The sequence below is a fragment of the Siniperca chuatsi genome, linkage group LG2 (genome assembly GCF_020085105.1).
Source record: "Siniperca chuatsi isolate FFG_IHB_CAS linkage group LG2, ASM2008510v1, whole genome shotgun sequence".
NCBI classification, from domain to species: Eukaryota; Metazoa; Chordata; class Actinopteri; order Centrarchiformes; family Sinipercidae; genus Siniperca; species Siniperca chuatsi.
The window spans coordinates 16,351,611-16,379,428 of record NC_058043.1 but is presented as its reverse complement, the minus strand read 5'-3'; the positions used below and the strand labels follow the sequence as shown (position 1 = coordinate 16,379,428).

The 27,818-nt window shown below is 37.2% G+C and overlaps 1 protein-coding gene across 6 annotated transcripts; it reads left to right on the top strand.

Moving 5' to 3' along the window:
• Positions 1-1,125: 1,125 nt before the first annotated feature.
• LOC122887448 (sodium- and chloride-dependent GABA transporter 2-like) lies at positions 1,126-27,818 on the top strand. 6 transcript variants are annotated; one of them, XR_006380548.1, is made up of 17 exons: positions 1,126-1,253; positions 2,298-2,498; positions 2,785-2,919; positions 4,909-5,049; positions 5,139-5,223; positions 5,301-5,433; positions 5,544-5,678; positions 6,508-6,611; positions 6,723-6,847; positions 6,934-7,046; positions 7,145-7,282; positions 7,681-7,783; positions 8,233-8,333; positions 9,113-9,283; positions 12,202-12,372; positions 25,908-26,069; positions 27,166-27,818. XR_006380548.1 is itself a non-coding variant. In XM_044220702.1 (16 exons), the coding sequence occupies exons 1-15, from the start codon at positions 1,133-1,135 to the stop codon at positions 12,352-12,354; spliced, it is 1,959 nt and encodes a 652-aa protein (XP_044076637.1). In that variant the 5' UTR covers positions 1,126-1,132; the 3' UTR covers positions 12,355-12,372; positions 25,908-26,223. The 6 variants fall into 6 exon arrangements, 5 of the variants coding, with proteins under 5 accessions (XP_044076637.1, XP_044076657.1, XP_044076649.1 ...); XM_044220702.1 differs by lacking the exon at positions 27,166-27,818 and having other exon boundaries at positions 25,908-26,223; XM_044220722.1 differs by lacking the exons at positions 12,202-12,372; positions 27,166-27,818 and having other exon boundaries at positions 25,908-26,225.

The following is a 27,818-nucleotide window of genomic DNA, read 5'->3' as shown; positions in this document are numbered from 1 at the left end:
TGTGCATATGAATGTGATTACCAAAACAGGAAAGTTTATTACACAGTACCACTGTGCACATAAACACATTCATTGTTTTTAGGCAGTTTGATAAGCTCAGAAATGATAATATTATCACTGTAATGTGTTAAAATAAAATGAGACCAGGAAAACACAAAATTAAGCTAAATCGTGCTATTACAATAACCAAAACCCCAGACCATTCAGTTTAGCAGCATACTTTACAATTGTGGAAAATTTGGTCAGATGTGATGTTACATGATGTTGAAGAAAAATCTGTGAAAACATTCAGAGTTAAAAACAAACATTTCTTGCAACTGTGTTGGAGGATTGGTCTGAATAAAACCTGTGCATTTTATTATCTAAAAAAATATATTTTTTTCCAGACATTCATGGTTCCCAGAGGACAAATGTTTGAATCCTTTACCTGTTAAAAAGTTATACTTACAGTAACTATTAAGCTCTTTCGAAAGATTTTCTATCTGAAATAGTCTTTTATTTTGCCAACATGTATGCTTATGTAAAACTGTCAAGACTGCATAATTATGTAAAGACCACCAGATACCAAATAAAAATTACTTCTTTCTGGTTTTATTTTTTCTGTGAGAACAATGTGACTGAGAAAGGTGAGAAATCTTATCCTCTTGATTAGATGCTTTGTTCCTCTTGTTATGCAACATGACACGAATGTGAAAACAGGGAAAACCTGTCTGAGGTCCCCTTCAAATTCAAGTTGAAAGTGTAGCTTTAAACAGAAATGTGTGAAAATATATGTATCTGAAATTACTAATAAGCATAATGGATAAAATGAAGTGGCACTGCAGCACTATGCAGCTTTGTAGCAATTGAGCCCAAAAAGAAAACGGATATTACTTTTGATTCATGAAACACTAAGTGACGATGATGCTTTTTGATATGACTCAGCACCTTCAAATGTATTCTACAGAGGGGAAACAAATGTGCTGCATGTAAGCTGCTGCAGCTCCAAGATAAAAGAGACCCCCAAGTGGGTATCTGTTTTATCTTGGCAAACAGACAAAACAACATTGACACTGTGTGTGTGTGTGTGTGTGTGTGTGTGTGTGTGTGTGCCCTGTTTTATTGGTTTCTAGTGGTTTTAAAGAGACTGGTTATGTTAATCTCAGTGGCCACTCCTCACGGAAACCCATTTCACTCAACTTATTCTGGGAGAGGGGCTGGTGTTTCCTTTCAGAAAACAACAGTCAGAGGAGGAAACACTTCAACTGCTCAAGGTAAAGTGTGCATCTTTCATGTATGACTTCTCATTTTATAGTATATTATATTCATTTTAGCTTATGTTAAGGTATTAATGGAAATCTTTCAATTGCTTATTTATGGAGTTAAATCTGGAGTTCACCGCATCTATACATAGAAATGTAAAATTCGAGGCAAAAAATGATGCAAGGTCCACATACATTGATTCATTTTCTAAAGGAAATGTATTTGATCCTAAAAAGATCTTGAGTTTACTATAGGTTTATCTACCACAAATGTATGCCTTTGTTTGCTGTTTCTGCCTCAACGGATCTGCTAATTAATGATTTTAATCAGGAAATAAAAATACTTTTTAGATACTTTTGATAAAAAAGTGGAATAAAATTAGGCACAAATTCCATCAGATCATGTGCAGACTCAGATTAATCTTTTATATTTGAAAAAATAACCAGGTCCTTACAGTAAATGTTACTGTATAGAAGTAGATATGTATTTGGCTTAGAACAGAAAAACCCAGCAGACACATGTTATGAGTGGTAGTCTGACCTTGTCAACTTCTGCACTTAAATATTTTACATTTATTATTAGAATATCACAGTGATATTCACCCCTGTCATCTTCCTGATGGTGACAGAATCACTTAGAAAACATTGTCACTGTGACCATGTTAGCATGCCGATGTTAGCATTTAGCTCAAAGCACTGCTGTGCCTCAGTACAGCCCAGCATAGCCGCTAGCCTAGCTGTAGACTCTTGTTGTGTTTCATAACGTTTTAATATCTGCTGTGGAAGGTGCAAGTGGGGTTTATAGGTTTGGCCCTGTTCAGGTCTAGTATCTAGTATGGCATATTTGGTATTTCCATTTAGGAAATAATGTATATTGAGTGAAACCTGATAACATGGAAGAGAAACCTGATTATTTAAACTATATTTATAATATCTGAGAAAACTGAATGGAATCCAACATGTATCCCTGTTTACAGTACTTAAAATGGCCAATGACAGCTTCATGTCATCTATTGTATGACACACTGACATTCACTAATTCATTTCTTACTAAAGGTGAAATGGACCAAAGACAAAACTCACAGGTGAAAATGAATCTGATGAACTTTGGGACCAGACCAGGACATTCTCAGCCCAAACCTCAGGAGAGGGAACAGTGGGGCAGCAAGATTGAGTTCATCCTGGCAGTGGCTGGCCACATTGTTGGTCTGGGAAACGTCTGGAGGTTTCCATACCTTTGCTACAAAAATGGAGGAGGTAAATCTTTGTTGTTGTGGTGTACATCATGTACAAAATACTGTGTTGTAGTCTGCCTTGCCAGGGATTAAGATTCAGTTAATAGTCGGCTTGTAGGGTAACATTTTGCTAATGCCAGTGGTGAAAAAAACATTATAAAGTGAATTTTTAATGTTAAAATAATTACACCTCTTTGGCAGCTTAATAACCTTAAAGGATAATTAACAGATCTTCCTAACTACATTCATTTGTGCACAAATGTATGCAATTTTATCAATAATTTAACAAGATATTTTTTATTTTAAAGGGGTTTTCTTCATACCTTATGTTTTGTTTTTGTTCACCTGTGGCATCCCACTCTTCTTCCTGGAGACATCTTTGGGCCAGTACACCAGTCAGGGTGGAATAACATGTTGGAGAAAAATCTGCCCTCTTTTTGAAGGTAAGTCTTCATAGTGTTCGTAACCAGTTTTTTTATCAGCTACAAAAATAAGAAAATATTTAAAACAGTTCTGTCTGATGTTAAAAAAAGCCACCATACATAACTGCTAATGAATTATGTTGCATATGAATGCAGTTTTTAGGAGAATGGGTTGTTGTAACCAGTCTTTAAGACTGGATAAAGTTAATTTAAGCATATTTTAAGTCTGCTGATAACTAACTACAATGCTACAATTTATCTCACTGTTTTATGTACTTTGCTGCACTGAGGAATATTTTTATATAAACATATGGCTCAAATTACTATGTGTATGTGAAAGGGGTCACTCAAACCCACAGAGAATGATCACCTGTAAGTAGTTGCCCTCAGCTCTTATTTTAGCATCTTCCAGCTCATTTTTCATTTTGCAGGCCAAAACTTTAATCTTTTGGTTTCCAGTTGCAGCAGGCAGCTGATTTCAGTGAAAAAGCTGTGATAAACACACTGTACGCTACCTGCCAAGCACCAAATGGCAGACAGACAAAGTTAGCGACTAGCTGGTGAACATAGTGGAGCATTTAGCTGCTAAAGAAAGTTTCCCTCAGGAGTCAGTGAAGACCAAACAGAGGTAGAAGTGAATATTGGACTTACATTGGTCAGGTAAAACAATAATGCTAATGTTGCTCTGTGTCCCACGAGATATTTGAGCTAAAAAATGCAATCTCCTGATTTCCTTAGTTTGGCTGCTGTTTCTCTCATTCTTGATCTTGATCTGGTCCAATTAGACCTTTTTCTTAGCAGACATTTCATGTGATGGCAGGAATAGCACAGGTGTATTTAATAACATTCAAGATGGCTGGTTTTCAGTTGACTGTTGTCTATTTCTGCAACTGCCTGCTGTCTGCAGATGGGTCTATATAACAGTCATATCAGAGTGCTGAATAGAATTATTATTTTTTAATTTGAAAAATGTTTGATTGTCATCGTCATCAGAAGTGTTTGCAGTAGGCATACCATACTTGTCCCCAACTAACTTATATCTGCTAGATGTGTACATCTGTTTGCTAACTTGAGATATTATGTCAATACCACAATGCTGAACTGTTACTCAGTCCTAAGTCCTTCATTCAAAATTCCACTTAAGTAAAAGAAAAGATATGTATATGGGGATGATATATTTTTTATACATGCATTATTAAATTGTTGCTACTTATACATGAAAAGTAACATTTTACCATTGTAGCTGATCGAGGTGGCTACTTTTAAATGCTTTATATACATTTAGGTAGATTAGTCCAGTGTTTCCTTAACCTAGTGGTCGGGCCCCTCCAAAGGTTCTGCTACACAAATTTTGATTCATTTTTGGACTTGTCTCTAATCTTTTTTTAAATATTGGATACTTTTACCTGTTTGAGTCTCGAACAGTTATTCAAATGAAATTATTGGAGCAGTTTAGAAGGGAAACGCCTCTTTGGCAAAACTGCTGACAGCTCATAGACATCTGAAACATGACAATAAGCCCCAACTACACAATGACTTTCTGTAAAAGGTCACAAGCCGAAAAAATTTGGAACCACTGGTTTAATCTTAAACAATGCATATATTTTATAAGCGTATCGTATGTTCTTAATCTGAAAAGTAACCAGTAAGTAAAATAACTAAAATAAATGTAGTGGAGTAAAAAGTGCAATATTTCACTTTGAAACGTAGTGGAGTAGAAGTATAAAGTAGCATAACATGGAAATACTGAAGTACAAGTACCTTAGAAGCTAATGACTTTCCACCACTGGCCATAATATGTCAAACGTGTGTGTGTGTGATGTTCAACTTGTGTGAGTTCTGCACCCAAGTGGCCAAAAAAACTGCTTAGCACTGCTTCAATGTATTATAATGTATTATACAGTATATACAGTACAGTGCACTTTTGAAAGCCAGTTTTGGTAGCTTTCATCTACAAACATTAATAGTGTTTATTCAGTGTTACAGTATGACATCTCTATCTCTCTACAGGCTTAGGTTACGGAAGCCAAGTGGTTGTTTTGTACACTGGGGTGTATTACATCATCATCCTGGCTTGGACATTTCTCTACCTGTTTTCATCCTTCAGGTCTGAGCTTCCATGGGCAAGCTGTCACAACAGCTGGAACACAGGTACCAAGACTTTAGTTTCTAGCTGTGACATAAAACTGTGCCATGTGTTCCCTTTGTTAATCACAACTTCTCTTATTCTTTCATGTCAGATGCCTGTTTTGAGCATGGTCACAATCAAACATCCCCTCTACACCTGTATGAAAATAGCACATCTTCAGTTGTAGAGTTTTGGGAGTAAGTAGCATGAATTAAAGCATCATATAAGGGCTGCTGTTTTTTGTTGTATTATTCCTTAATGAACTTTGTTACAGGAGGAGAATCTTGGGTCTGTCCACTGGAATTGAGAAAATTGGCAATGTTCGTTGGGACCTAGCCCTTTGCCTACTTCTTGCCTGGATATTGTGTTACTTCTGTGTCTGGAATGGAGTGAAGTCCACAGGAAAGGTACAGTACAATCTTAATGTTAATTTGTAATGTCTGATTTCATGTAAACCCTGTTCTTGAATATTTATTCTTAAAAGTGACACAAAAATGAGCTGTTGGTTCTGTCTTAGGTGGTCTACTTCACTGCCACATTTCCGTATGTAATGCTGGTGGTGCTGCTTTTTCGTGGTCTTACATTACCGGGGGCCAAAGACGGAATCATGTTCTACCTCTACCCAGACCCATCTCGCCTCATTGATCCAGAGGTACGATCGACTCTGTGAGGCTTAAGCATAGCGGGGCTTTGAGCTAAATACTAATGTCAGCGTACTAAAATGCTCAGAGTGACAATGCTAACATGCTGCTATTAAGCAGGTATAATGTTTACCATGTTCATCATCATAGTTTTGCATGTTAACATGCTAACATTTGCTAATTACCACTAAAAACACGGTAGAGCTTAGCATGATGTGAATGACATTCATTTTGCAGGTATTTGGTTATAAGCTATATTAGATAAACAGAAATGTTGCTGATGATGGCGCAAGATGAACAGTTAAAGGATCACCAAAGTTCCTGTGTGGAACATGAATGTGTGTATCAAAATGTATGGCAATGCATCCAATAGTTGTCGAGATATTTCACAAATACCTTATGGTGGCAAATGTCAACCTTATGGTGGCACTAAAGAAAAAGTCAGGGGGCTTGATCCTCTGAGGACATTAAATGTCTGTACAAAATTTTATGGCAATTCATCCTACAGTTAAGTTAAATTTCAGTCTGGACCAAAGCAGCAGCAGGCTGACATAGCCATCCCTAGAGCCACGCTTCTGGCATGGATAAAAATTTCAATCGTGCTTAAGTTGCTACGAGCTGATATTGTATTGCAGGGGTGGAATTGTAGGAAAACTAATGAATACTTTGTCAGTGAACATTTTGCAGATACTCTCAGTATGACCATTTTACAACTTGACAGAAACAGTCATTAAAAACGTTTCCTCATTAGTAGCAATTAATAGTATAGAAATGTAATTTTCTCAGAGACTTGCAACTTTGCAAACCTAAACTGAAGATAAATTCATCCAAATTCCTCAGGTATGGATGGATGCTGGCAGCCAAATCTTCTACTCCTATGGAGTTTGCACAGGTGTTCTGACATCTTTAGGAAGTTACAACAAGTACAGCAACAACTGCTACAGGTTTGTATTTTGTTCATCTGCCCTCACTGTACTCAATTCAGTTTTGGTCAAACTACTTACTGTAGTTTGGATTAGACCAGGTTTACTAATTTTTCAATGTTTCACCTACAGAGACTGTGTTTACCTGTGCATGTTAAACAGTTTAACCAGCTTTGTAGCCGGCTTCGCCATCTTTTCTGTGCTTGGTTTTATGGCAAAGGAGCAAGGTGTGGATATATCAATGGTGGCTGAATCAGGTATGGAAGTTAATAATGCTTGACAGAAACCCAGAGTGATATGTTTGAACTGTTTGTGACCATTTTTTCCCCATGTACTTTTGCAGGTCCAGGGTTGGCATTCATTGCTTATCCTCGTGCTGTGGCTCTAATGCCACTTCCCCAGCTCTGGGCTATTTTTTTCTTCATTATGATCATCTTCTTAGGATTAGATAGTGAGGTAGGACTATCTATCTAATCTGTTTGGAATTTAATAACTAGTATCAGACACCATAATACAATTGTATAAATACCAAATAATCTCTTTCATCACCATAGTTTGTATATCAAGAGGCACTGGTCACAACCATCTCCGACATGTATCCTGACTTCTTTCAAGACAACAGCCGCCGTAAGCTCCTTCTTCTTGCCATTTCTGTTGGAAGTTTCTTTGTTGGCCTTCTGATGGTCACAGAGGTGAGTGGTGAAAACTTTGTGATATTGATTTCTCTAATCAATTAAACCTTTATTTACAGTATTTATCAATGTAATAAATGCAGCTACTGTATGTGTGCTTTATAGTTACAAAAACAAACAAAACAATTACAGGTGAAGACATAAAAGAGAAGAACAGATGATCTAAAGGAAACATTTAAAAGTATAATCATTTGTACCTATGTATCTTTTAACAGAAGAGAGAACATTTTTCTAAGGTTATATTTACTTACAACACACTTTTGTAGAATACATGTACCTTGTTTGCTTTATATGAGACATACTTTTACAATAACATACTGGACGAATATAGAGTGTGGATGATGCAATGAAAACCTTGTTGACTTTCACTGAAGGACTTAGTTTCTTCTTATTTCCAGGGAGGCCTTTATATTTTCCAGCTGTTTGACTATTATGCCTGCAGTGGGATGACACTCCTGTTTTTTGCTATCCTTCAGTCTGTCTGTATTGGATGGGTCTATGGTAAGGAAAACCTTTAACTTGGTAAAATCTGCCGGAGCCACTGTTGAATCCCTCTTTAGAAGCTCATGTTGTACAACCAAGTAGTTTTTAAACCAAGGGATCTCCATCTGAGGGGTCACGTCACAGTTAACAGGATAGGAAAAAAAAATAAAACTGGGTTGTTTAACCTCATCATGTAACCTGTGATGGCTCACAAGTTGACATTGCTTTATTTTGAAGGGTCACAAGCCAAAAAGGTTGGGAAGCTCTGGTTTAAACCTGAATGCAAGATCCCAAAGCTTCCTAACATTCCAACTACATGAGGCTGAATTTTGAGTACCTTTGTACAAAATAGTCCAACACTGGGTATTGTCTTACGGCATAAATGTTTTTTCTAAATTTTGAAAAATGGAAACCCAGCTGTTTAAGGCCATAACACTGATGCAACTAATACTACTTATTTTCTTCAGGTGCAGATCGTCAGTATGACAATATAAAGGACATGATTGGATATCGACCGTGGCCTTTCATGAAATATTGTTGGCAGTACTTCACACCAGCTATCTGCACTGTAAGTATAGGAAATGTAGGCATGCCTGACTTGTAACTTTGTTTCTGCTCTACTAACAAGCAGGTGTGTTTGACAGCTGCCAGAGGCTTCTGTCCTTCATGTAGTCCATGTCTCAGCCAAATGGAAACCAGTACCATTGATGGGGTACTGTATTGCAACTCAAGGCTGTTCAGTGTCATTTTGAATGGATTGTTTAAGGAATCTGTGAAAGTTATTAGCTTATCACTGGCTTGTTTCTCCTGAAGAAATATTTAATATCATCTACGATGATCTTAGAAGAATTTAGATATGTGGTCTTTTTTAATCTGTAGCTATCATTTACAAAACACAAAATCCAGTAGACAAGGGGCGGTAATGTAACTTGAGTTGATTTTTAAATGTTTTTATTATTTTATTTTTAATTTCAGTCTAGGACTGGTCAAAAAATGTTACCATTTACTGTATTACAAATGCATATACTGTTAGATTTAGCTAAACACAGATTATTTATAATTATATCGTATAGAACTCAAAGAGGGATGTAAACATACATGGACATCAGATGTCAACAATACCAAAAAGCTTCAACATGCAAGAAAGATTTGGTGATTGATAGAGGTGCAGCAGGAAACAGTGAAAGCAGACTGGAGTGGAAACTGTTCCACTGGATGTTTTTCTTAATCTAAATAAAAAATGCAAATGCAACTGTGAATTTGCTGTTCTCTGTGTAATACAAACCTGATCATTTTGAATGTGTTTTCATGCCTTCTCTTCTTTTCTCTCTGCTTGTGTTTTTTTAGTGCACACTTCTTTTCTCCTTGGTCAAATATACCCCGCTAAAATTCAACAACACATATGAATATCCCTGGTGGGGCTACACCATTGGAGGCTTCTTTACTCTCTCTTCAACACTCATGGTTCCTCTGTGGATGTTGTATGCTGTGAATGTCACTCCAGGAACACTGAGACAGGTATAGTCAAATGTTGTTGCTGTAACAAACAAAAGTAGATCAGACAAGTTAGAATGGTTACAAAATAAAAACCATAAAGGTATAAATTAGTTTCTGAATAACTCAATTTAGGGTATCTAACAGATAAGAAGAAACACAGAATTTTATACTGACATTCACAAAGAAACTGTATTATATCGGTATATATATGTATATATATATATATATATATATATATATATATATATATATAAAAAAACAAAAAAAAACAAAAACAAAAACAAAAAACAAACAAACTTTGTCCTTCACCCTCCGCGGGTGGTCTCATCCTTCGAGCTCGGGTCCTCTACCAGAGGCCTGGGAGGGTTCTGCGCAGTATTTTTGCTGTTCCCAGTACTGCACTCTTCTGGACCGAGATGTCTGGTGTTCTTCCAGGGAACTGCTGTAGCCACTCCTCCAGTTTGGGGGTCACTGCCCCGAGTGCTCCGATGACCACGGGCACCACTGTTGCCTTCACCTTCCAGGCCTTCTCCAGCTCTTCTCTGAGCCCTTGGTACTTCTCTAGTTTCTCATGTTCCTTTTTCCTGATGTTGCCATCGCTTGGTATCGCCACATCAACCACAACGGCTTTCCTCTGCTGTTTGTCAACCACCACAATGTCAGGCTGGTTTGCCATTACCATTCTGTCAGTCTGGATCTGGAAGTCCCACAGGATCTTGGGATTCTCTACCACCTTTGGAGGTGTTTCCCACTTTGACCTCGGGGTTTCCAGTCCATACTCAGTGCAGATGTTCCTGTACACTATGCCAGCTACTTGGTTATGGCGCTCCATGTATGCTTTTCCTGCCAGCATCTTACACCCTGCAGTTATGTGCTGGATTGTCTCAGGGGCCTCTTTGCACAGCCTACACCTTGGGTCTTGTCTGGTGTGGTAGATCTGGGCCTCTATTGCTCTGGTGCTCAGGGCCTGCTCCTGTGCAGCCATGATGAGTGACTCTGTGCTGTCCTTCAATCCAGCCCGCTCTAGCCATTGGTAGGACTTCTTGATATCAGCCACTTCAGTTATGTTCCGGTGGTACATCCCGTGTAGGGGTTTGTCTTCCCGTGATGGTCCTTCCTCCAGCACGTCTTCCTCTGTTCCCCATTGCCTGAGACATTCCCTGAGCACGTCATCTGTTGGGGCCTTATCTTGGATGTACTTGTGGATCTTGGATGTTTCATCCTGGATAGTGGCTCTCACACTCACTAGTCCACGGCCGCCTTCCTTACGGCTAGCGTACAGTCTCAGGGTGCTGGATTTGGGATGGAACCCTCCATGCATGGTGAGGAGCTTTTGCGTCTTAACGTCTGTGGTCTGTATCTCTTCCTTTGGCCACCTTATTATTCCCGCAGGGTATCTGATCACTGGTAGGGCGTAGCTGTTTATTGCCTGGGCCTTGTTCTTGCCATTGAGCTGACTTCTTAGGGCTTGCCTTACTCGTTGGAGGTATTTGGACGTTGCCGTCTTCCTTGTTGCCTCTTCGAGGTTGCCATTTGCCTGTGGTATTCCAAGGTACTTGTAACCATCCTCAATGTCTGCTATTGTTCCTTCTGGGAGTGAGACCCCTTCTGTGTGGACTACCTTCCCTCTCTTTGTCACCATTCGACTGCACTTCTCAAGCCCGAATGACATCCCAATGTCAGAGCTGTAGATCCTGGTGGTGTGGATCAGTGAGTCGATGTCCCGCTCGCTCTTAGCGTATAGCTTGATGTCATCCATGTAGAGGAGGTGACTGATGGTGGCCCCGTTCCTGAGTCGGTATCCATAGCCAGTCTTGTTGATTATTTGGCTGAGGGGTTCAGTCCTATGCAGAACAGCAGTGGGGACAGAGCATCTCCTTGGTATATGCCACATTTGATGGATACTTGTGCAAGTGGCTTGCCATTGGCCTCAAGGGTGGTTTTCCACAGCCTCATCGAGTTCGCAATGAAGTGTCTTGGAGTCCTGTTGATGTAGTACATCTCTAAGCATTCAGCATATATATATATATACACATACTGGTTAAGTTTACTCCATGAAAATCTGAGAAAAGGTGGGACTTCTGAAAGTAGGCGGAACCTCACTTTTTCAAACTGTATGTGGAAATAAATGGATCAGAGTTGTGTGCAAGGCAAACTTCCCAGAAAGACAACAAACAATTGTGGACAATCTGACAGTTTTCTGTTCAGATTGTACCAAATGTTTGGTTGCTAGTTGGTACCTATTCTTAAGTATGCAGGTGTATTCAAATCAGTAACATGTAAAAAGATTGCAGTAGGAAAAAGTCTGCAGAAGTCCAAACGTTTGTGGTGTTTGCTGCTGTTTCCTTTCCAGATTTGATTCTGTTCATGCAGTGTTAAGGCATAAATGACCACCGTTAACCCGTGTTAAAGACTGATGTTTTGTTGACCCATCCAACCATCCCCAACCTCCTTCCTTCATCCCTCTGCAGACCTTGTGGCTCTACAACAACTTCACGCTATTTACTCTTTTTCTCATGATGGACAAGAGTCATACTTCCTACAGCCACTAGAGAGCTTTGTCACTTAAACATTAACATGGTTTTTGGCGTTTGCTGAAACAACAGATTACAGACAACTGTAATTTTTCATCTCCTGTCTCTGAGAAAGGAGCAAGCACAAACTCCTTACTGGCTGGTAAAGCAAAGCAGCCAGTGACTCCATGTAAATTGGAGAAAACATGTTGCTCTTTACAACAAAAGAAGTTAGCAGGGATGATAAGGAAAGCATGCACTGCCGTGAAAAAACAAAACAAAACTGTGGTGTAGTTGTTTTTTTGAGCCTTGTCAGTTGGTGTGTATTATGTGAAAAATGATTATAGTTCAGCAGATTTGTCATTTCACCACAGTTAACATACTGTAGACATTAATGGCAAACCGTCCTTCTCTTTCTCCACACAGAGACTGAAAGTTCTGTCCACTCCAGCAAAAGACTTACCTACTGCAACATTAATGAAGACATCAAATACAGATGCATTTCGGACTTTCACAAGCTTGAACACACTGCGCACGACCGAATGTCCTGATGACAGAAGTGACAGAGCTCAGAGATAAACCGTGAGCACCATAACTGTGAGGAGAGCAGATACTTTTACTTTGCCAAAAAAATAAATAAAATATGGGCAACATTGACAAATAGTCAGTATATTACAGTGATTGTAGCATCTGTTATCAATAAGGTGATCTGATCCTCCAGGTTGTGAATGTAGATATAATAATTCATACAGTCTTAGTTCTCGTGTGTTCCAGCTGGCAGTATATTTCTGATAACAATTCATGTTACAGAAGCTTTTGGAAATCACACTGTAAGATTTATTTTTTAAAGAATGCTTATTAAATAATTACAGGGTGCATTATTATTGTTACTGGGGAATATAACAAGAGGTCTGGGAGAAGGGGTTTTCTAAGGAATTATGCCACAAAAATAGTTTTGGGAATGTTTTAAGGAAGGAAAGATATTATATTATTATAATACGTTATACACAGTATCTCTTGCACATTTTGGATGGCAGTATATAAAACATTGTATTTCCAGTAGGTGTTTTATTATTAATTACTGAAATCCTATTAAAAAATTATAGGGTATGATAATATTTTTATTGGGTAACAAACATGAGATACATGAAACCTTGTTAACAATACCAACAATATTAACAATAACGGCAATATTCTAAAGACGTATTGGTATTCATTTTTAAATGATGCTAAAATTAGATACAGAGCTTACTATAGGGTTCCCTGTAGGTATAGGGAACTATAGGGTTCATTACTATAGTTATACAGGAAGAAGCAAGAAGCCTGAGAAAAAAGGGGGCATTATAATGAATTTAGCTATAAAAATTGCTCTGTTTATGTAAAATAGTGACATACTTACTAAAAATTTATAGGAAAAATAGGTATATAGGCTAAAATAGGTAATGAGGTTTAGAGATAAAGAAGGTTATTAGGCATGTACAGCACTTTACAATGCACCTGTGCAATTTAGTGAGTGTCAGAAGTATAACAGACCACACCTGTGTGCCTTCAACACCTGAAACTGAGGGAAAACTATGCAGGCTGTAATTCAACACATTGCATTTTCAGAGCCTTTTTCATTTTAATTACAGTAGTGTAAATACACAACATGTGGGCTGCAATTTAAAACTTATTGTGTATTTCTGTGTATGTGGATCACTGTCATCACTCAAAGTACAAGCTTTCATCACAAAATTCACGAAACAAAATTCAGTTACATACAGATAAAAATGAACACAGAACAAGTAATAAGTACATTGTAATGCATTACTTTCCACTGATTTTCTTCAGTCACTATAAAACACAATTATTCTCACACTGTACATCAGTGGTGAAAATAACCCTATAACCTCAGAGAAATGTGGTAGTCAAGGCTCACTGCTAACAACACACCCAGAATTAAACACTCCCTACCACGCACTAATTATGGAAGTACCACCACCATCAGATGACAGCTCATTTCTGGGGGAATGTTATTGTTTTTGTGATAATTTTCTGACACTATTGCCTCCCATTTCCCCCAGTTTCAGGTGTTAGAATGGAGAAAGTCCAAGATGTCATATGTTGCATTATATATTGTCAAATGCAGAAGCTAGACTCTTTCATAAACTATGAAAACAGAGCAAATGACCTTTTAACGTCCTTAAACCGGCTGCCAGTGTGTTTTAGAATTGATTTACCCATTATGTTTAAATCACTACACGGCCTGGCCCCAGATTATCTCTCAACCTGCACCCGGTGTGAGGTCCTCCGGCAGAAACCTGTTGGCTGTTTTCATAGCTTCGTTCAAACCACTAGGGGACCGAGCATTTGCTGTGAGGGCACCTCAATAATGACCTGTGTGATGAACCCAGACTTGTATAGTGATATTGACCCAGTCAATATCTTCTCTGAGCTTCTGAAAACCCCCTTTTGTCAAATGGCTTTCTTATGATTTTATTTTAACTTGCTAACATGTGTGTGTGACTTTATTATTATTTCATTATCTTTATTTTATGGAGTAAACATGTAGATTGGCTCCTTTATTGTTTATGAATATCCACTGTGACATTTTAACATCAGACGGACACCTGATTTTCTGTTCAGCTGTTACCTGTAGGTCTACTTACCTAATAACTAAGCATCTTCTTTTTCCCTATCTTCCTATCCCAAAACTACATTTATACATTACATTATACCCCAGTATTTTTAGTAAGTAGCCTTGTTTTTTTTTTAAACTTTCCCCCACACCTCCTGTTCTTTTCCCCCATACCCCAGGCGCTCCATATTTCAAAACATCTTACAGTGTAATTTGCCTAAAACCATTTTTCCAAATGTACCCTGGCGGTTTTTGTAAAGTATATTGTAATTTTCAAATAAATTATATCACAACTAATTTATAAGTTTATGAGCATTTTTCCACAGCTCCTGTTTTCTTACTGTACCTTGTAAGTAATACAAGAAACACATACATATCTGACCCCTTGATACTGGTCAACACCTATTCCAAGGTTTGGCCTCTGGGAGGCGCTGCAGATCTCTGTTTAAAAAGTGCTGCTTCAAAAACACTGTATAGCCTGCAGCAATATGGTCTCTGACCTGTGCTCCTTAGTTGCAGTAATATGTCCATGTTCCTGCACAATGTGTCACTGTAACATTTTCTTCCTGTCTGTGAATACTGAATATATTGTAGCCTAATATGTTTTATGAACTTTAGTCTTGTGGAAGTTGACAGTAGGACATCTGCTGACTGAACTTTCACATACACACAGTTACAGGAGGGGCCATGAAGCTGGAGCTATGGTTTTTTGATTTCTGAGTGTTGAATGGTGATCGCTTTAACAACTCTGATGTGTTAAAACATTTAACTGATTAAAAAAAAAGTCATAGTAACATCAGGAACTTCTGCTAAGGTATAGGCTAATAATTAAGGATAATTTTATGCAAATATTTATACATAGATCATTAATCCCTAGATAGAAAACAAAACAACAAACAACAAAATACCACTACAATACTAACATTAACTAGCTGTGGGCTCAAATTAGCTTCTAAAAGCATAATTTACTGTTCATTTAACAGTATGGTTTGAACTCTCCTCCTAATAAATCAGGAGTAACACCAATAACATAACATATTAATGATATTCCTATTACTGGCAGTAATGCTGTTACCCCAACATACAAACCCCATTTCTACGCAACCAGCAGCATTTATTTGCTGAGATTGAACTGTGCTGAGCAGTATATAATGGACCACCAGAGGGCGTTTCAGCAGCAAACGCAAACATCCAGTCATGGTCAGGTCACACTCCCATATTATGTAGAGCCCTGTGATTTCACATTTTTATAGTTGGGGAACACTGTCTGATAGTACTCAGGGGTTCATCTTGTTTGGTCACTGCAGGGTATTTATCTTTTATCCACACACCCGAAGTGAATCCACTAATCCAACTACTGTTACAATGCTTGTGTTACCTGTCATCATCTTGCGGTTAAAGCTCACGTTTGTTTTCTGAATGTATTATTTTTCTTTCTATCTCTATTAACTATTACGTTAGTTTTGATTTACAAATTTTATTTTTAGGGGAAAGATTAAAAAAGGAGGAAAAATTGTGACAAATAATATGTAAATATGACTGGATTCCTGTATAAATAAAACATAATAAAAACATTCTCATGAATTAGGTCTATTGGAACAGTCAGAACTTTACATTTTTGTAGCTGATGTGGATGCTAATGTGCTAAAGTTAGAGATAGAGGAAGTTTTTTTAAACCTTTATTAAACATCTTCAAATAACAAACAGGCATTATCATTGTTGAACACACCTAACAATAATTCCAAGCAGCACACTTTAACAATGAGAAGAGAAAAGAAAAGGAAAAAAGAAAAATGCAAGTAATTCAGTGAGTCTTAAGGCACTCCTCTTTTCCATTTTTTTAAGGATTGAAAGAAGATTTTCAAGTCATTTTTAAATGCCACAAAAGTTGGAGCAAATTCTACATTTAAAAATCTACATTTGCGCATATAAAATTTACCCATCATCAAAATATTATTACACAAAAATTCAACATTCTTTGTTTTGCATAAAAACACCAAACTTAACAATATGATATTCAAAAACAGGTATTACATTATTTGTAATGAATCACCCATGCATTCTGCCCCAATAAAGCTTAACAATATTACAGGTATAGAAAAGATGTTCCTGAGATTCAATATCTTTTTGACAAATTAAACCTTACTCTTAAGAATTCACAGCATAGATAAACATCATTAATTGTTTTGAAATGAACTTCCTTCATTTTAGGTAACAAAGGAAATGACAGATGGTTCTAACTTTGATAGCATCCACTCTTGAAAACCTTTGAAATATAACGTTTCTTTTAACAGGAAGAGGAAAACATTATTTTGTAATTAGTGATCTCAAAAATTTGTTATTATCTAAGACATTGTAATTGTCAATAAACAGAATAGCAGATGTAGTTATTACAGAATAATATTGTAATATTCCTTTAATCAACCACAGGAATAGCTTTGACTACTAAAGAATATTGTCTATATGAGCAATCCAAATTGAATTTTATTAGTCAGTATAACTTAAAATATTACCATCTTCATCCATCAAATGTACTTTAGCCCAAACTCCTTTCTCCATTCAATCTTTATAAAATAAAGATTTCAGAGATAGAGGAAGTAGTAGCGCTGCTTCTTCAGTCCAGCGGAAGGTGACATCTGCTGGCTAAATTGTCAAATTACTCACTACTACAGAAGGTGTCGTGAAGCTTGTGCTTTGGTTTAATATTTTGTCCACACACATCTGTATCAATTGGGTGGACAAAATATTAGAAACACATTTGAGTATAACACAAAACAATTCAACAGCACCACAAACAACAGTCTCCAATTGTGCAGTAAAGTTGAACAAACACATCTCTAAAACAATTTCAAGAAAAACTGAATTCTAATCTTCACAAACGCAGACAGCCGTTGCAGGGCTGTTGCAATAGTTAATTAATTTTAGCTCAGTGTACCTAATAAACTGGCAAGTGAGTGTATTCTACTATTTGCTGAGATTTAACTGTGCTGAGCAGTAGAAAATAGACCACCAGAGGGTGCTTCACAAGCAAATGCAGTGTTTCTCATGTATTTGATACAATGAACATGGTACATGATTATTAAACTATAATAGGATGTATGCTAATCAGATACACATTGTCTCTCTGTAATAATGCAAATATTTGACCTTGTATAAATATTTAGTCATGGTCAAAACATTAGGCCTAACTATTATTATAACTATTATTATGTTTATGAATTATTCTATGAATGTTGGAGATTTCCCTGTAATATATTATAGAATATAATTATCAGAACTTTGGGACATGGGGGATGTAATGAGATGTTATGGAAATGTTTTTAATAGTTATACTACTACTTTTGTTGCAGTGTGTCAAGCAGGGAACAGGGAAAAGACCCAAACGCAGACAGCCGAGGCAGACAGCATAATTTCAGTGGTAACAATGATAATTTCACCAGGTACAAAGACGATCTGACACAGAGCACACGAAGAACAGACTAAATACACTCAGGTAGGGGAAACAACGAGACACAGGTGAAATCAATAAGGGCAAGCAATCAGACAGAAAGCAAAACTACAAGACACACGAGGGAGGGAGAATATTTAAAAATAAAACAGGAAACATCGATATAAAACATGAAACTGAGGAAAACCAAAACTAAGAGGCAGAGCAGGACATGACAACTTTAACAGGAAGTTCTTCATAATTTTAATATTGAAACATAGTTTTCAACAAGAACTCTATAGCACATCTTCATCTCGTAATGAATGAATCCCTTGTCAGAATCACTTTACAACCAACCAAGCAAACAATCAATGTTTTGCTTAAAAAATTATTAGAATGATTATTAAAACAGTTACTTATTAGTTTCCAGACGATCAACTAATCCACTAAATGCTTCAGCTCTACTCAGGACAGATATTAGAAATGCACTGGTCACTAACGTACTGCATATATTTTAATTTTAAGCTCAGTTTTTTGACTATATTTTTAGAGGACTCAACAGTTTATCATGGAGCCTACTCTCCAGGTGTGTTAAGTATTCACTATATATTTGGTTTAGCTGTATTAACCTGTTACCGGACTTCCTTGAACCCACTGAGAATACACACACAGTAAAATAGGATTTGCAACCCTGCTTCCTAGAAATGTATATGCATATAAATGTTATAGATAACTGAGATAGGGTTGGGATTTCTGCACCTCACTTCATAACATCGCGTATTGCTTTCTCCCCCAGAAATTCAGATACAAAACTGTGCATATGATGAGAACATTCAGAAGTTTTATTCAAATAAGTTAGACTTCAGCATTTGAATCCCCAACAAGTAAGGTGGGTGGCGTGAGGAGGCTGTTACTTAGAAGGTCTACAGTTAATGTTGCCTTATACTGAATATGAATATAACACCTGATACTGATATGTCAGTAGTAGTTTTTGTAGTGTTTGTTCCATGTCATATAAAACCATTCAGTCAGTGTGCTCTGTAACATTTGTGTGTGTTTTTATTGGCTGACACTAATGTGGTACAATAGACCAGTCATAATGTGTCTTCTTGACCATAATGTGTCTTCTTGACCTACTAACAGATTAGCTACAGTTGCAGCACTTCCTGTTACACTTTCAACATGCTTAACCTCCAAAGGAGTGTGTTAAGAACTTGCATAGCTGTAAAGCAGAAAGATAATCCCTGTTGTTTACATGTGACTTTGGGCACAAGGTAGGCACCCTTTTGATCTAAGCTTTTTTAGACTTCTCACCTGCCTCCGGCTCATGAGTAGCTCTAAGCTTCTATATCAATCTCATTTAGAGCTCAGCTCTCACAGCCTTGTTGTACCAGATACTCCACATAAGCAAACCACCACTCTGACCTTTCAACCTTGTTAAAACAGGTTTTAATGCCTCGTATAAGTTATTGTAGTTGTACAAAAATCTTGGTATCATTTTTTTAATTATATATGATTGCAAATACGTTTATTCTTTTGTTGCTGTAGGTTTGATTGTTTAATGCTTGGCAGGTCACAAATTCAAGCAAATACATGGCAATGATATGATTCAATTAAATGTTCTCATTAAATTGGACTGGATTTTCTAGGTTAAACATAATGAGCAAAATAAAACATTTTCTTTATTTAGTATGAGAAAGTTAATGGAACATATATTTATAATGTTATAATGTATAGTAGCATATATCTATCTACAGCATCTATCACACACACAGCATCTATCTATCTATTTAGACACAATTAAAACAATCACAATTCAGGTTGTTTTCAGTATGTACAATTACATCTACATAATTAGACAAACATGTGTTAAATCATAAAGACAGAGAAGCTATATAAACTATTATTGTGTTGTGATTTATTAGGGCCTCTATAGTGCCTCCTAAACAGAAAAATCTCATCATAAATTTAAAAACTAGAGGTCTTTGACCTCTGCAGCCAGTGTGTGGCTGCTGTAATCACTTTTGAAGACAACGTGAATTGAGGATGACAGGTGTCACCTCTAACGTGCACCCTGACTCCCAGACAACCTGCTCAACACCTCTGAATTGGGTACAAGGTGTGAATCCAATTTGTGAGGATTGAAGATTAGAAAGGGTCAAACCTCTCTCGTGTAACAGCTTGCTAGTGACAATTTTTGGATGCTAAGCAGATGAACACAAGCTCCTTGGTCTGGAAATCCCACTTGTGGGAATTGGCATACTTATGAAAGCCGTGTAACAGATGGTTTCCTGTTTGTACATCCAGGGCATTACCATACATGGTGGCATTATCATATCAGACATTGCACATCAGATCACTTTCTCATCTAGTGTCAATTTGCACAATTTTCTTGTAAATTAGAATACAGCACTATATATTTCAATTACCTAAAACTCACCACTAAGCCAAACCAACTGCAGTATGTGGGGATACTCTTTATATGTAGGTTAATAAGTGTAGAACTGCTTTTATTAAATTCTTTTGAACCCCCCCCCCAATATAGAAATCTTCTTAATCAGTCATAGTCTCAAATGGCCATGTTATACCAGGGGGCTGGGAAAACACAGCAAATAGCAGTAAGAGGAGAGATTAAGTTGAATCATAAGGCATTACACACACAACATTGTTTTTTTGTTTTTTTACATCATATCAAATGTGACTACAATTTAAAATTACAGGCAATCCTGAACTCACTCCTTATCTCACCTGTTAAGAGTCACACTGTCAAACAATACTGCAAGTATTACTTGTGTATTACAACAATAAATACCGTCACAAATCATTATTATACATTTGTAGCCCAAATAACTTCCTAGCAAACTAAGCATTGTAGTCCAACTCCTTAAATAAAAGTTTCTGAAAATATATTTTCAGAACTGCAAATCTCTTTTATATGATCTGTTTACATGAATCTGATGTATTACACATTTGATTGATTTGATAGAAAGATTTTTAACTCTCTGTGATGTGACATGATTGGACACTGATGCATTGGCAACAGCAGCTGCTAGATAAACCAAACTGCACCTCACCTGCTGCAGGCCAAGCAATCTGCTTCTTCAGTAATGTGCAGGATTGAAAAATGCCATAGACATCCATTGTATTTATATCTCAACCACTGTGATTAGTTTGATTAGTACAAACACAATTTGAATTTCAAAATTGCACTATTGCACTCTGATCAACTGTATAGAAGCATGTTATGATGACGTTTACAGTGTATGAGCATTAAAGAGCTTTATAATAGAGCCCATTTTACCAATGTATTTATCACTGAGCCATGATATATACATACTATATTCACATTTCTAAATGCTCAGTATGGCATACTGAATACATATACGTAAGCTTATGATGATAACACACTGTTTATGAGACATAAAATCCATTGAATTCTATGGATCATTTGATTCCATTGTACTACATTATGACATTATATACTCATGTTTATACTGATGAAATAAATAATTTAGTAACTGTTACCACATATAACTAATCAAAATGATCCAATTAACTCTAATTTCATAATTAAATAATTTTCTTCTAATTTTGAAACTTCTCCAAACATTTGAATCAGTACTGTTGTCAACAGTATTTGGAAGTTTAAATTAGTTGTACTTAGCGCACAATAACTGCAACAGTATTTGATTAAAGTATTAAGTTCTAACTAAACAATGCATGTATGTACACGGCATGTACATTCGTGCTTGTGAAGAAAGTTATATAGTCCAATGGTTTCATTCACAAATAGGCCACTAGTTGCTACTGTATGCCAAGGGCCCAAACTAAGGTTCATGGATTTAGGGGAACATAAAGTGGTTCTATCAGTCGCAGGGCTTTATCCTCAAAGTTTAACATAATGAGATTTTGAATCTCTAATGAAATAAGCTCTCTTTATTGCCAAGCATTGTTCATTACAAGCCAGAATGGCTCCAGCCAGTAATCTAGTTTGTTTAAATTGGTATTAGGGCGCCTGCAGTGTGAGGCAGCCAAAAGTTTCTGTTTAGTTTCAATAAGTCAAAGATGGCTCCACACACACTGTGGGAATGGACAGAATATTTTATGTATATCCAACTGAACAACCTGCTTAACTCTCAAATGAACGGGCAGATGTTAAAATACTTGCAGGATTGAATGCTGTAAAGAAGAGCTGTAAAAATGAATTAATCTATCAGTTAATTGGTAGCATGACACTGTATTTTCTTTCTCAAGGCAATAATGCAGGCTACGAGCAATTACTGTACTTTATACAATTTGATTAGACATTTGGTAAGAGTTACCAGAAACCATTAAACTACATCTCAGCAGCATGTTTTTCCTTCAAGATTTGAGTCTGGAAACAAGTACTTAAGCACTGATTCAACCCAGTCAGATATGTATTGACCAGTTCGCAACAACTGGACAGAGAGCCTGACTCGTCACCTCTCTAAACTTCTGAACCCCTTTGCAAGTATTTAAGCAAATATACCATATAAAGTGAAGTGTGATTCTGCGCTTGCATAGCCTATTTCACATCTCAAATGTATACAGAAACTGATATTGGTGGATAGCTGCCTTTTTTTTCAGTTTGAAAACTAGATGAAAAGAGCAACGACAGGAAAACAATCGAATCCAGTCAGGCAGGGGGGTGACTTGGGCTGGAGTGACAAAAAGGGTAAACTTTATCATACACAGGGTTTAGGATTATATTATATAATTATCACTGTTTTTAGCTATAGTCATTACCTTTAGCATCAAAAGGAAACTCAGGTCCAGCCTGCTTGTGTTTTTTCATGAAATATCTGGGATTGTTGATCAACGCCTATTAATTAAAACCAGAGAGCCTGGTGACTTTTTACCAGCAAGCCAACAATATTGAGATAATAGGTTCTGGCTTGTCTAATTAAAGAAGAACGCAATCCCCATTATCTTCCGCAGTAGTCAACAAATTAGACCTCACAATAATTGGATTAACCCAGTCTCAATTATCACACAGACCTGCAGGAACTACACACGATGTAGTGAGGAGTGAAGCAAAGAGACGGACGTGAACAATGACTGTTGCCACTGCATACTGATTTGTACATCACCATGTCATTTTTCAGCAATATGTTTTTTAAATGTATACATTTTGTTAATAACACATCTGTTGGAGTTTGGAATGATTTTGTGCCGGGCGTTCACAGGCTCTAACAATGAATATAACTAATATACCTGCACGTTAGACTAAACTAATAGCCCACTCTTCACATTTATCCTTGTAATACTGGACTATAATAGGAGATAACCAGCTCTATGTTGCAATACAGGAACATCGCTGCCCCTTTACTTCCATGTCTTGTGCATGATCATCTGGTGAAGATGCTGACTTTCTTCCAGGAACCTCTGAGCTTTAGCGTCAGTCTTTTTGTATCATTAGAGAGTACTGAGTTTTTGTATGTAGCCATCAAACACTATATACTGTTTGCTGATTCTTATTTTTTAAACCCCACAGATCTACGGTAGCCCTGAGGGTCAAAACACAACATTTCACAAAAACATGACATTTCACAAAACAGAATGATAGTATGGCTCATTACATACAACTTAACACACAAAACCCACAGGAACACACACACACACACACACACACACACACACACACACACACACACACACTTCTGGAAAAAGCAAACACTTCAGCCAGAACTATTTTAACTCTTGTAAAAATTGTATTTTTGCATCGAAACTCAAATGAAAAGCAAATGAATAGCTCTTTCTACAACAACTACACACTGATGTGAACATACATACATACATACACTAACAAATACAAGGGGAATGTTTTAAAAAACAAAAAAGAAAAGGCACACATTTAAAAAGAAAGGAAGTAAAATAATAAACAGTTAAGTAAAAAATAAAATAGGGTAAAATGATATTCACTGTAATTTGTGTTCAACTGTATAACGTTCAAGGATTGTGTGATCTTCCTGCTTTTGTGTCAGTTTACTCTGGGTTTACCCAAGTTAAGTGTTTATCACTGCCTTCAGAAAAGACCCAAATGGCCGCAACTCAAACTACTTGGTGAATGTTAAGGAAAGATCATGGTCATGGTTAAAGCTTACTCCCACAGTCCAAACATGCCAGCAACACAAAAGGCAGGTGGGCTTAAATGAAACTAAACCTACTTATCAACAGATGCCCTGAAAGGCACAAAGAAATAAGCATTTCTTGCCCCTTTCTTGTCCACCAAATGCAGATTTGAACAGACTCCAGTCATCTCATACTCTGAATAAGAATAAACAGTCACAATGTTAATAAATAAATGAAGGAATAGCACGGAACAACAAATGTAAGCAGCTCCAGGGCAGAATACATAATACTTAAATGCATTAAGGCCAACATTTACTCTTACAACTACCATTCTGTGTTTTAAACTGCTTATGTAGTTGTTTCCTGCTGACTTCAGCTGTGGTGGTAATTAAGGTGGGGATGGTCGGGAGGTGAAAGGAAGTGTGAGGTATTACTTCTTTTGCTCTTGCAAAGCACAGCCCGGTAATGAAAGTAATTGACCTGAATCCTTTTGAGATGCTGCGACATCACCTTAAAAAGGCAGTTCATGCTCGAAAACCCTCCAATGTGGCTGAATTACAACAATTCTGCAAAGATGAGTGGGCCAAAATTCCTCCACAGCGCTGTAAAAGACTCGTTGCAAGTTGTCGCAAACGCTTGATTGCAGTTGTTGCTGCTAAGGGTGGCCCAACCAGTTATTAGGTTTAGGGGGCAATCCCTTTTTCACACAGGGGCATGTAGGTTAGGATTTTGTTTTCCTTAATAATAACAATCTTCATTTAAAAACTGCATTTTGTGTTTACTTGTGTTCTCTTTGACTAATATTTAAATTTGTGAGATGATCTGAAATATTTAAGTGTGACAAACATATGACAAAAAAATTAGAAATCAGGAGGGGGGCAAACACTTTTGCACACCACTGTATGTGCTGTACCTCAGAACTGTACTTGAGTACAGTACTTGAATACAGTAAATGTAGTTCCACCACAGCACTTCACACTGTGAGCAGTATCACTTGGATAATTGCATTAAGAGAGAAAGCAGGAATAGCTAAATATTTTAATGTACAGTACAATATTGTGTTGAAGGTGTAGCTGTAAGCACAGTCTGAACAGATGGTAATTAAAACAAAAGTAGCCCTCTGATGTTCTGCTGTCAATCAAGATTTCAACTGCAGCCCAGTACAGTGTGGTACAGTATGAATGCTTGTTCTGTCTAAAAGTGATTTTCCTACAGAGTAAAAAGAAGTGAGACCAGGGATGTTTAGCCTCATCCAAATCTGTTGCTTCAGTCATGATTCTACAGCTGGTGAAATGGGCAGGGGTGCAGCTATAGTTACAACACACATGTGAGAATCAGAATTTGTACTGAATAAAATTGGAAATGAAAATACAGTAAAGGCAAGAAAAGTGTAGCTGAAAAGTTTTCCTGCATCCAAAATGAGTGAAAGTGAAAAGTCTTTATTTAGTTTTCAAGATATTGACCAATGAACTTCAAAAGGGGCGTGGCTCAGCTCATAAATAGACCAAAGTCAACAACTGTTGGGCCAATCATCACAAAACTTCCAGGATATGTCCACAGAAGAACTTGAAACATGCCCTGAAAGTTTCCTTCAAAACGACCACTAGGGGGCGCTACAAGGGCAAATGTGCGTGGCAAAACACGAATCAGACTATGAATCAGAAATTGTTTGTTTTCTTCATTCTATTTGTGAAAATGTAAAAAAGGGAGATTTCACTGCTTTTTCACGTCCAGGCCACATTTGACCAGGTCCAGATCAAAAGCTTTAAACTTCTAACGATCTGTATTGGCTTGAACCCCGGAACTGCCGCTTGCGGCTATATTTTCTATTTTAAAACTACTTTTACACATGCAAATAATTTTAAAAAACTGATTGAGCTTGTGTAGTGGAGTACATTTGCACACTAAAACTCTACAGACTGTTTCCTTCCCAGAGCTCATTCATTGCACATTACTGAATGATTTTCTCTGCTGTCCCACTCTATTCTCACACAGGTACATTCCTGAGGGTCTGCAGTGCTCTTGTGGACCCGACTACTACACTCTGGCTCCAGGGTTCAACAATGAATCATGTGTCATGTACATGTTCATCTGCCACTTCTTTATCCCAATTGGCACCATCTTCTTTACTTATGGAAGCCTTGTGCCGTCAAAGCTGTAAGTTTTATTTTCTTAACTGTACTATACTATAAACAGTACTATACTAGTCTATGTGGGGTGACAAGGCCTTTTTAGTTGCCCCTCCCTCTATCATGCCACATTTAACTCACCTGTACTTTGTATTTAATACCTACCCCATTATCATTTTAATAGTATTTTTTGTCCCTTTTCAGATTAATTAATATTACTATTTTATAATATTGTTATATTTATGTTAGTTGTAATATTGATAAATGTAAACTAAATTTTCCTTGCAGCTTCCTTTGTATTTGCAAAGCTTTTAAGTGAACTACTGACATTGCTCGAATGTAAAAAAAAAAAAAAAAAAAAAAAAAAGTTCATAGGAATTGTGAAACTGCTTACCCTACTACTACTACTGGTGTGCGTTTTTCTGGGGACTGACATATGTTACTTTTTTTCTTACTCCCAACCCACCATAGTAAACCCATGATAACTTTTAAAGCTGCAGACGGTGTAGTCCCTCATTCGTCCAGGAGTGTTCCATCGTAGAAAAGGTTTCAGTCGTAGTCATCTGGACACTGCTTTCAGAATCAAGACGTTTTGGCTCCCATCCGGAAGTCATTCTCAATTGTGGAAATGGTCTAAGAACTGAGAAATTTAAGCTAATCTGTGTTGCTTAAGCCCTGCTCTCTGGGAAGAGTCTTCCTGAGTGTCTGCTGTTTATCCTGCCTAGTTTCACCTGAAACTGCCCTTCTTTTGATTCCATGATGGCCCAGTAATCAGGCCTATTGTTTTCTGGCTGCACCTCCCTCATCACTGTTAAGTACCTGATTAGCATATGATTGGCTTGCCCTTGGTGATACACTGTGGTAGATCGTGGTTTAGAGCTGCAACTAATTATTGATTAATCTGCCAAAGCTGCCAATTATTTTTTCAGTGAATCAATTAATAATTTTGCCTAAAAAGAAAATAGTGAACTAATGAATTAGAAAATAGTAAAAAAAAATAAAAATAAAATACAGTCCAAAACCCAAATAAATCTTCGGTTTAGTGAAAGAATTTTGCTTCCAACTAAGACTTTGTAATTCACTGAACAGAACTGTGCTCCACATTGTACTGAGACTTGTTGCAGGTCTTGCTGTCCTGCTTCCTGCTCTTCTGTTCAATGCAGCAGGACTCAGCATCCACCCAGAAAGCTGAGAAGGAGATAACACGCATGTGCATCCTGATGGTGTCGGGATTCTTGGTGGCCTGGAAATAAGAAACTGAACACAAGTTAAAGATCTTTTCTGCAACAAATGGACATTAATCTCAGAAGCATTGACAGCATTTTACTGTGCACATTCTTCATTTGTGAGTGTGTCTGTGACAAAAACTGTTTTGAAGTGTTCTCCTCTCCTTGTGTGTCTTGTTGTTTTACTTCCTGTCGTTGTTTAATTTTCCCTCCAGTTTTAATTGTTTGTCCCTCCCTAATTAATTGCACCTGTGTCTTGTTGTCTCCCCTACCTAAGTGTATTTAGTCCGAGTTTTTCCTTTGTTTGGTGTCAGTTTGTCATTTGCATTGGTATTTGTAGTACATGTGGAGTACCAGATGTTCAGCTTGGTCTTTTCTTCTGTTCCTTTTTGACCTTGCGTGGATTTTGTATTTTGTACCTTGCTTGCTCCTTGTCTGATTTGTTTACCTGTCTTGGACTGCTTTCCCGATTTGGACCTCTGCCTGCCTGACTATCTGTGTAAGCCTCTCCCTTGTAATAAATTACTGAACTGCATCTGATCTGCCTCTAA

Bases quoted from the DNA above. Each gene is read 5' to 3' on its own strand.
- LOC122887448 (XM_044220702.1), top strand. From the start codon at position 1,133: ATGTTAATCTCAGTGGCCACTCCTCACGGAAACCCATTTCACTCAACT. The intron at 5,679-6,507 runs GTACGATCGACT...CAAATTCCTCAG, and splicing joins CTCGCCTCATTGATCCAGAG to GTATGGATGGATGCTGGCAG. The intron at 6,848-6,933 runs GTATGGAAGTTA...GTACTTTTGCAG, and splicing joins ATCAATGGTGGCTGAATCAG to GTCCAGGGTTGGCATTCATT.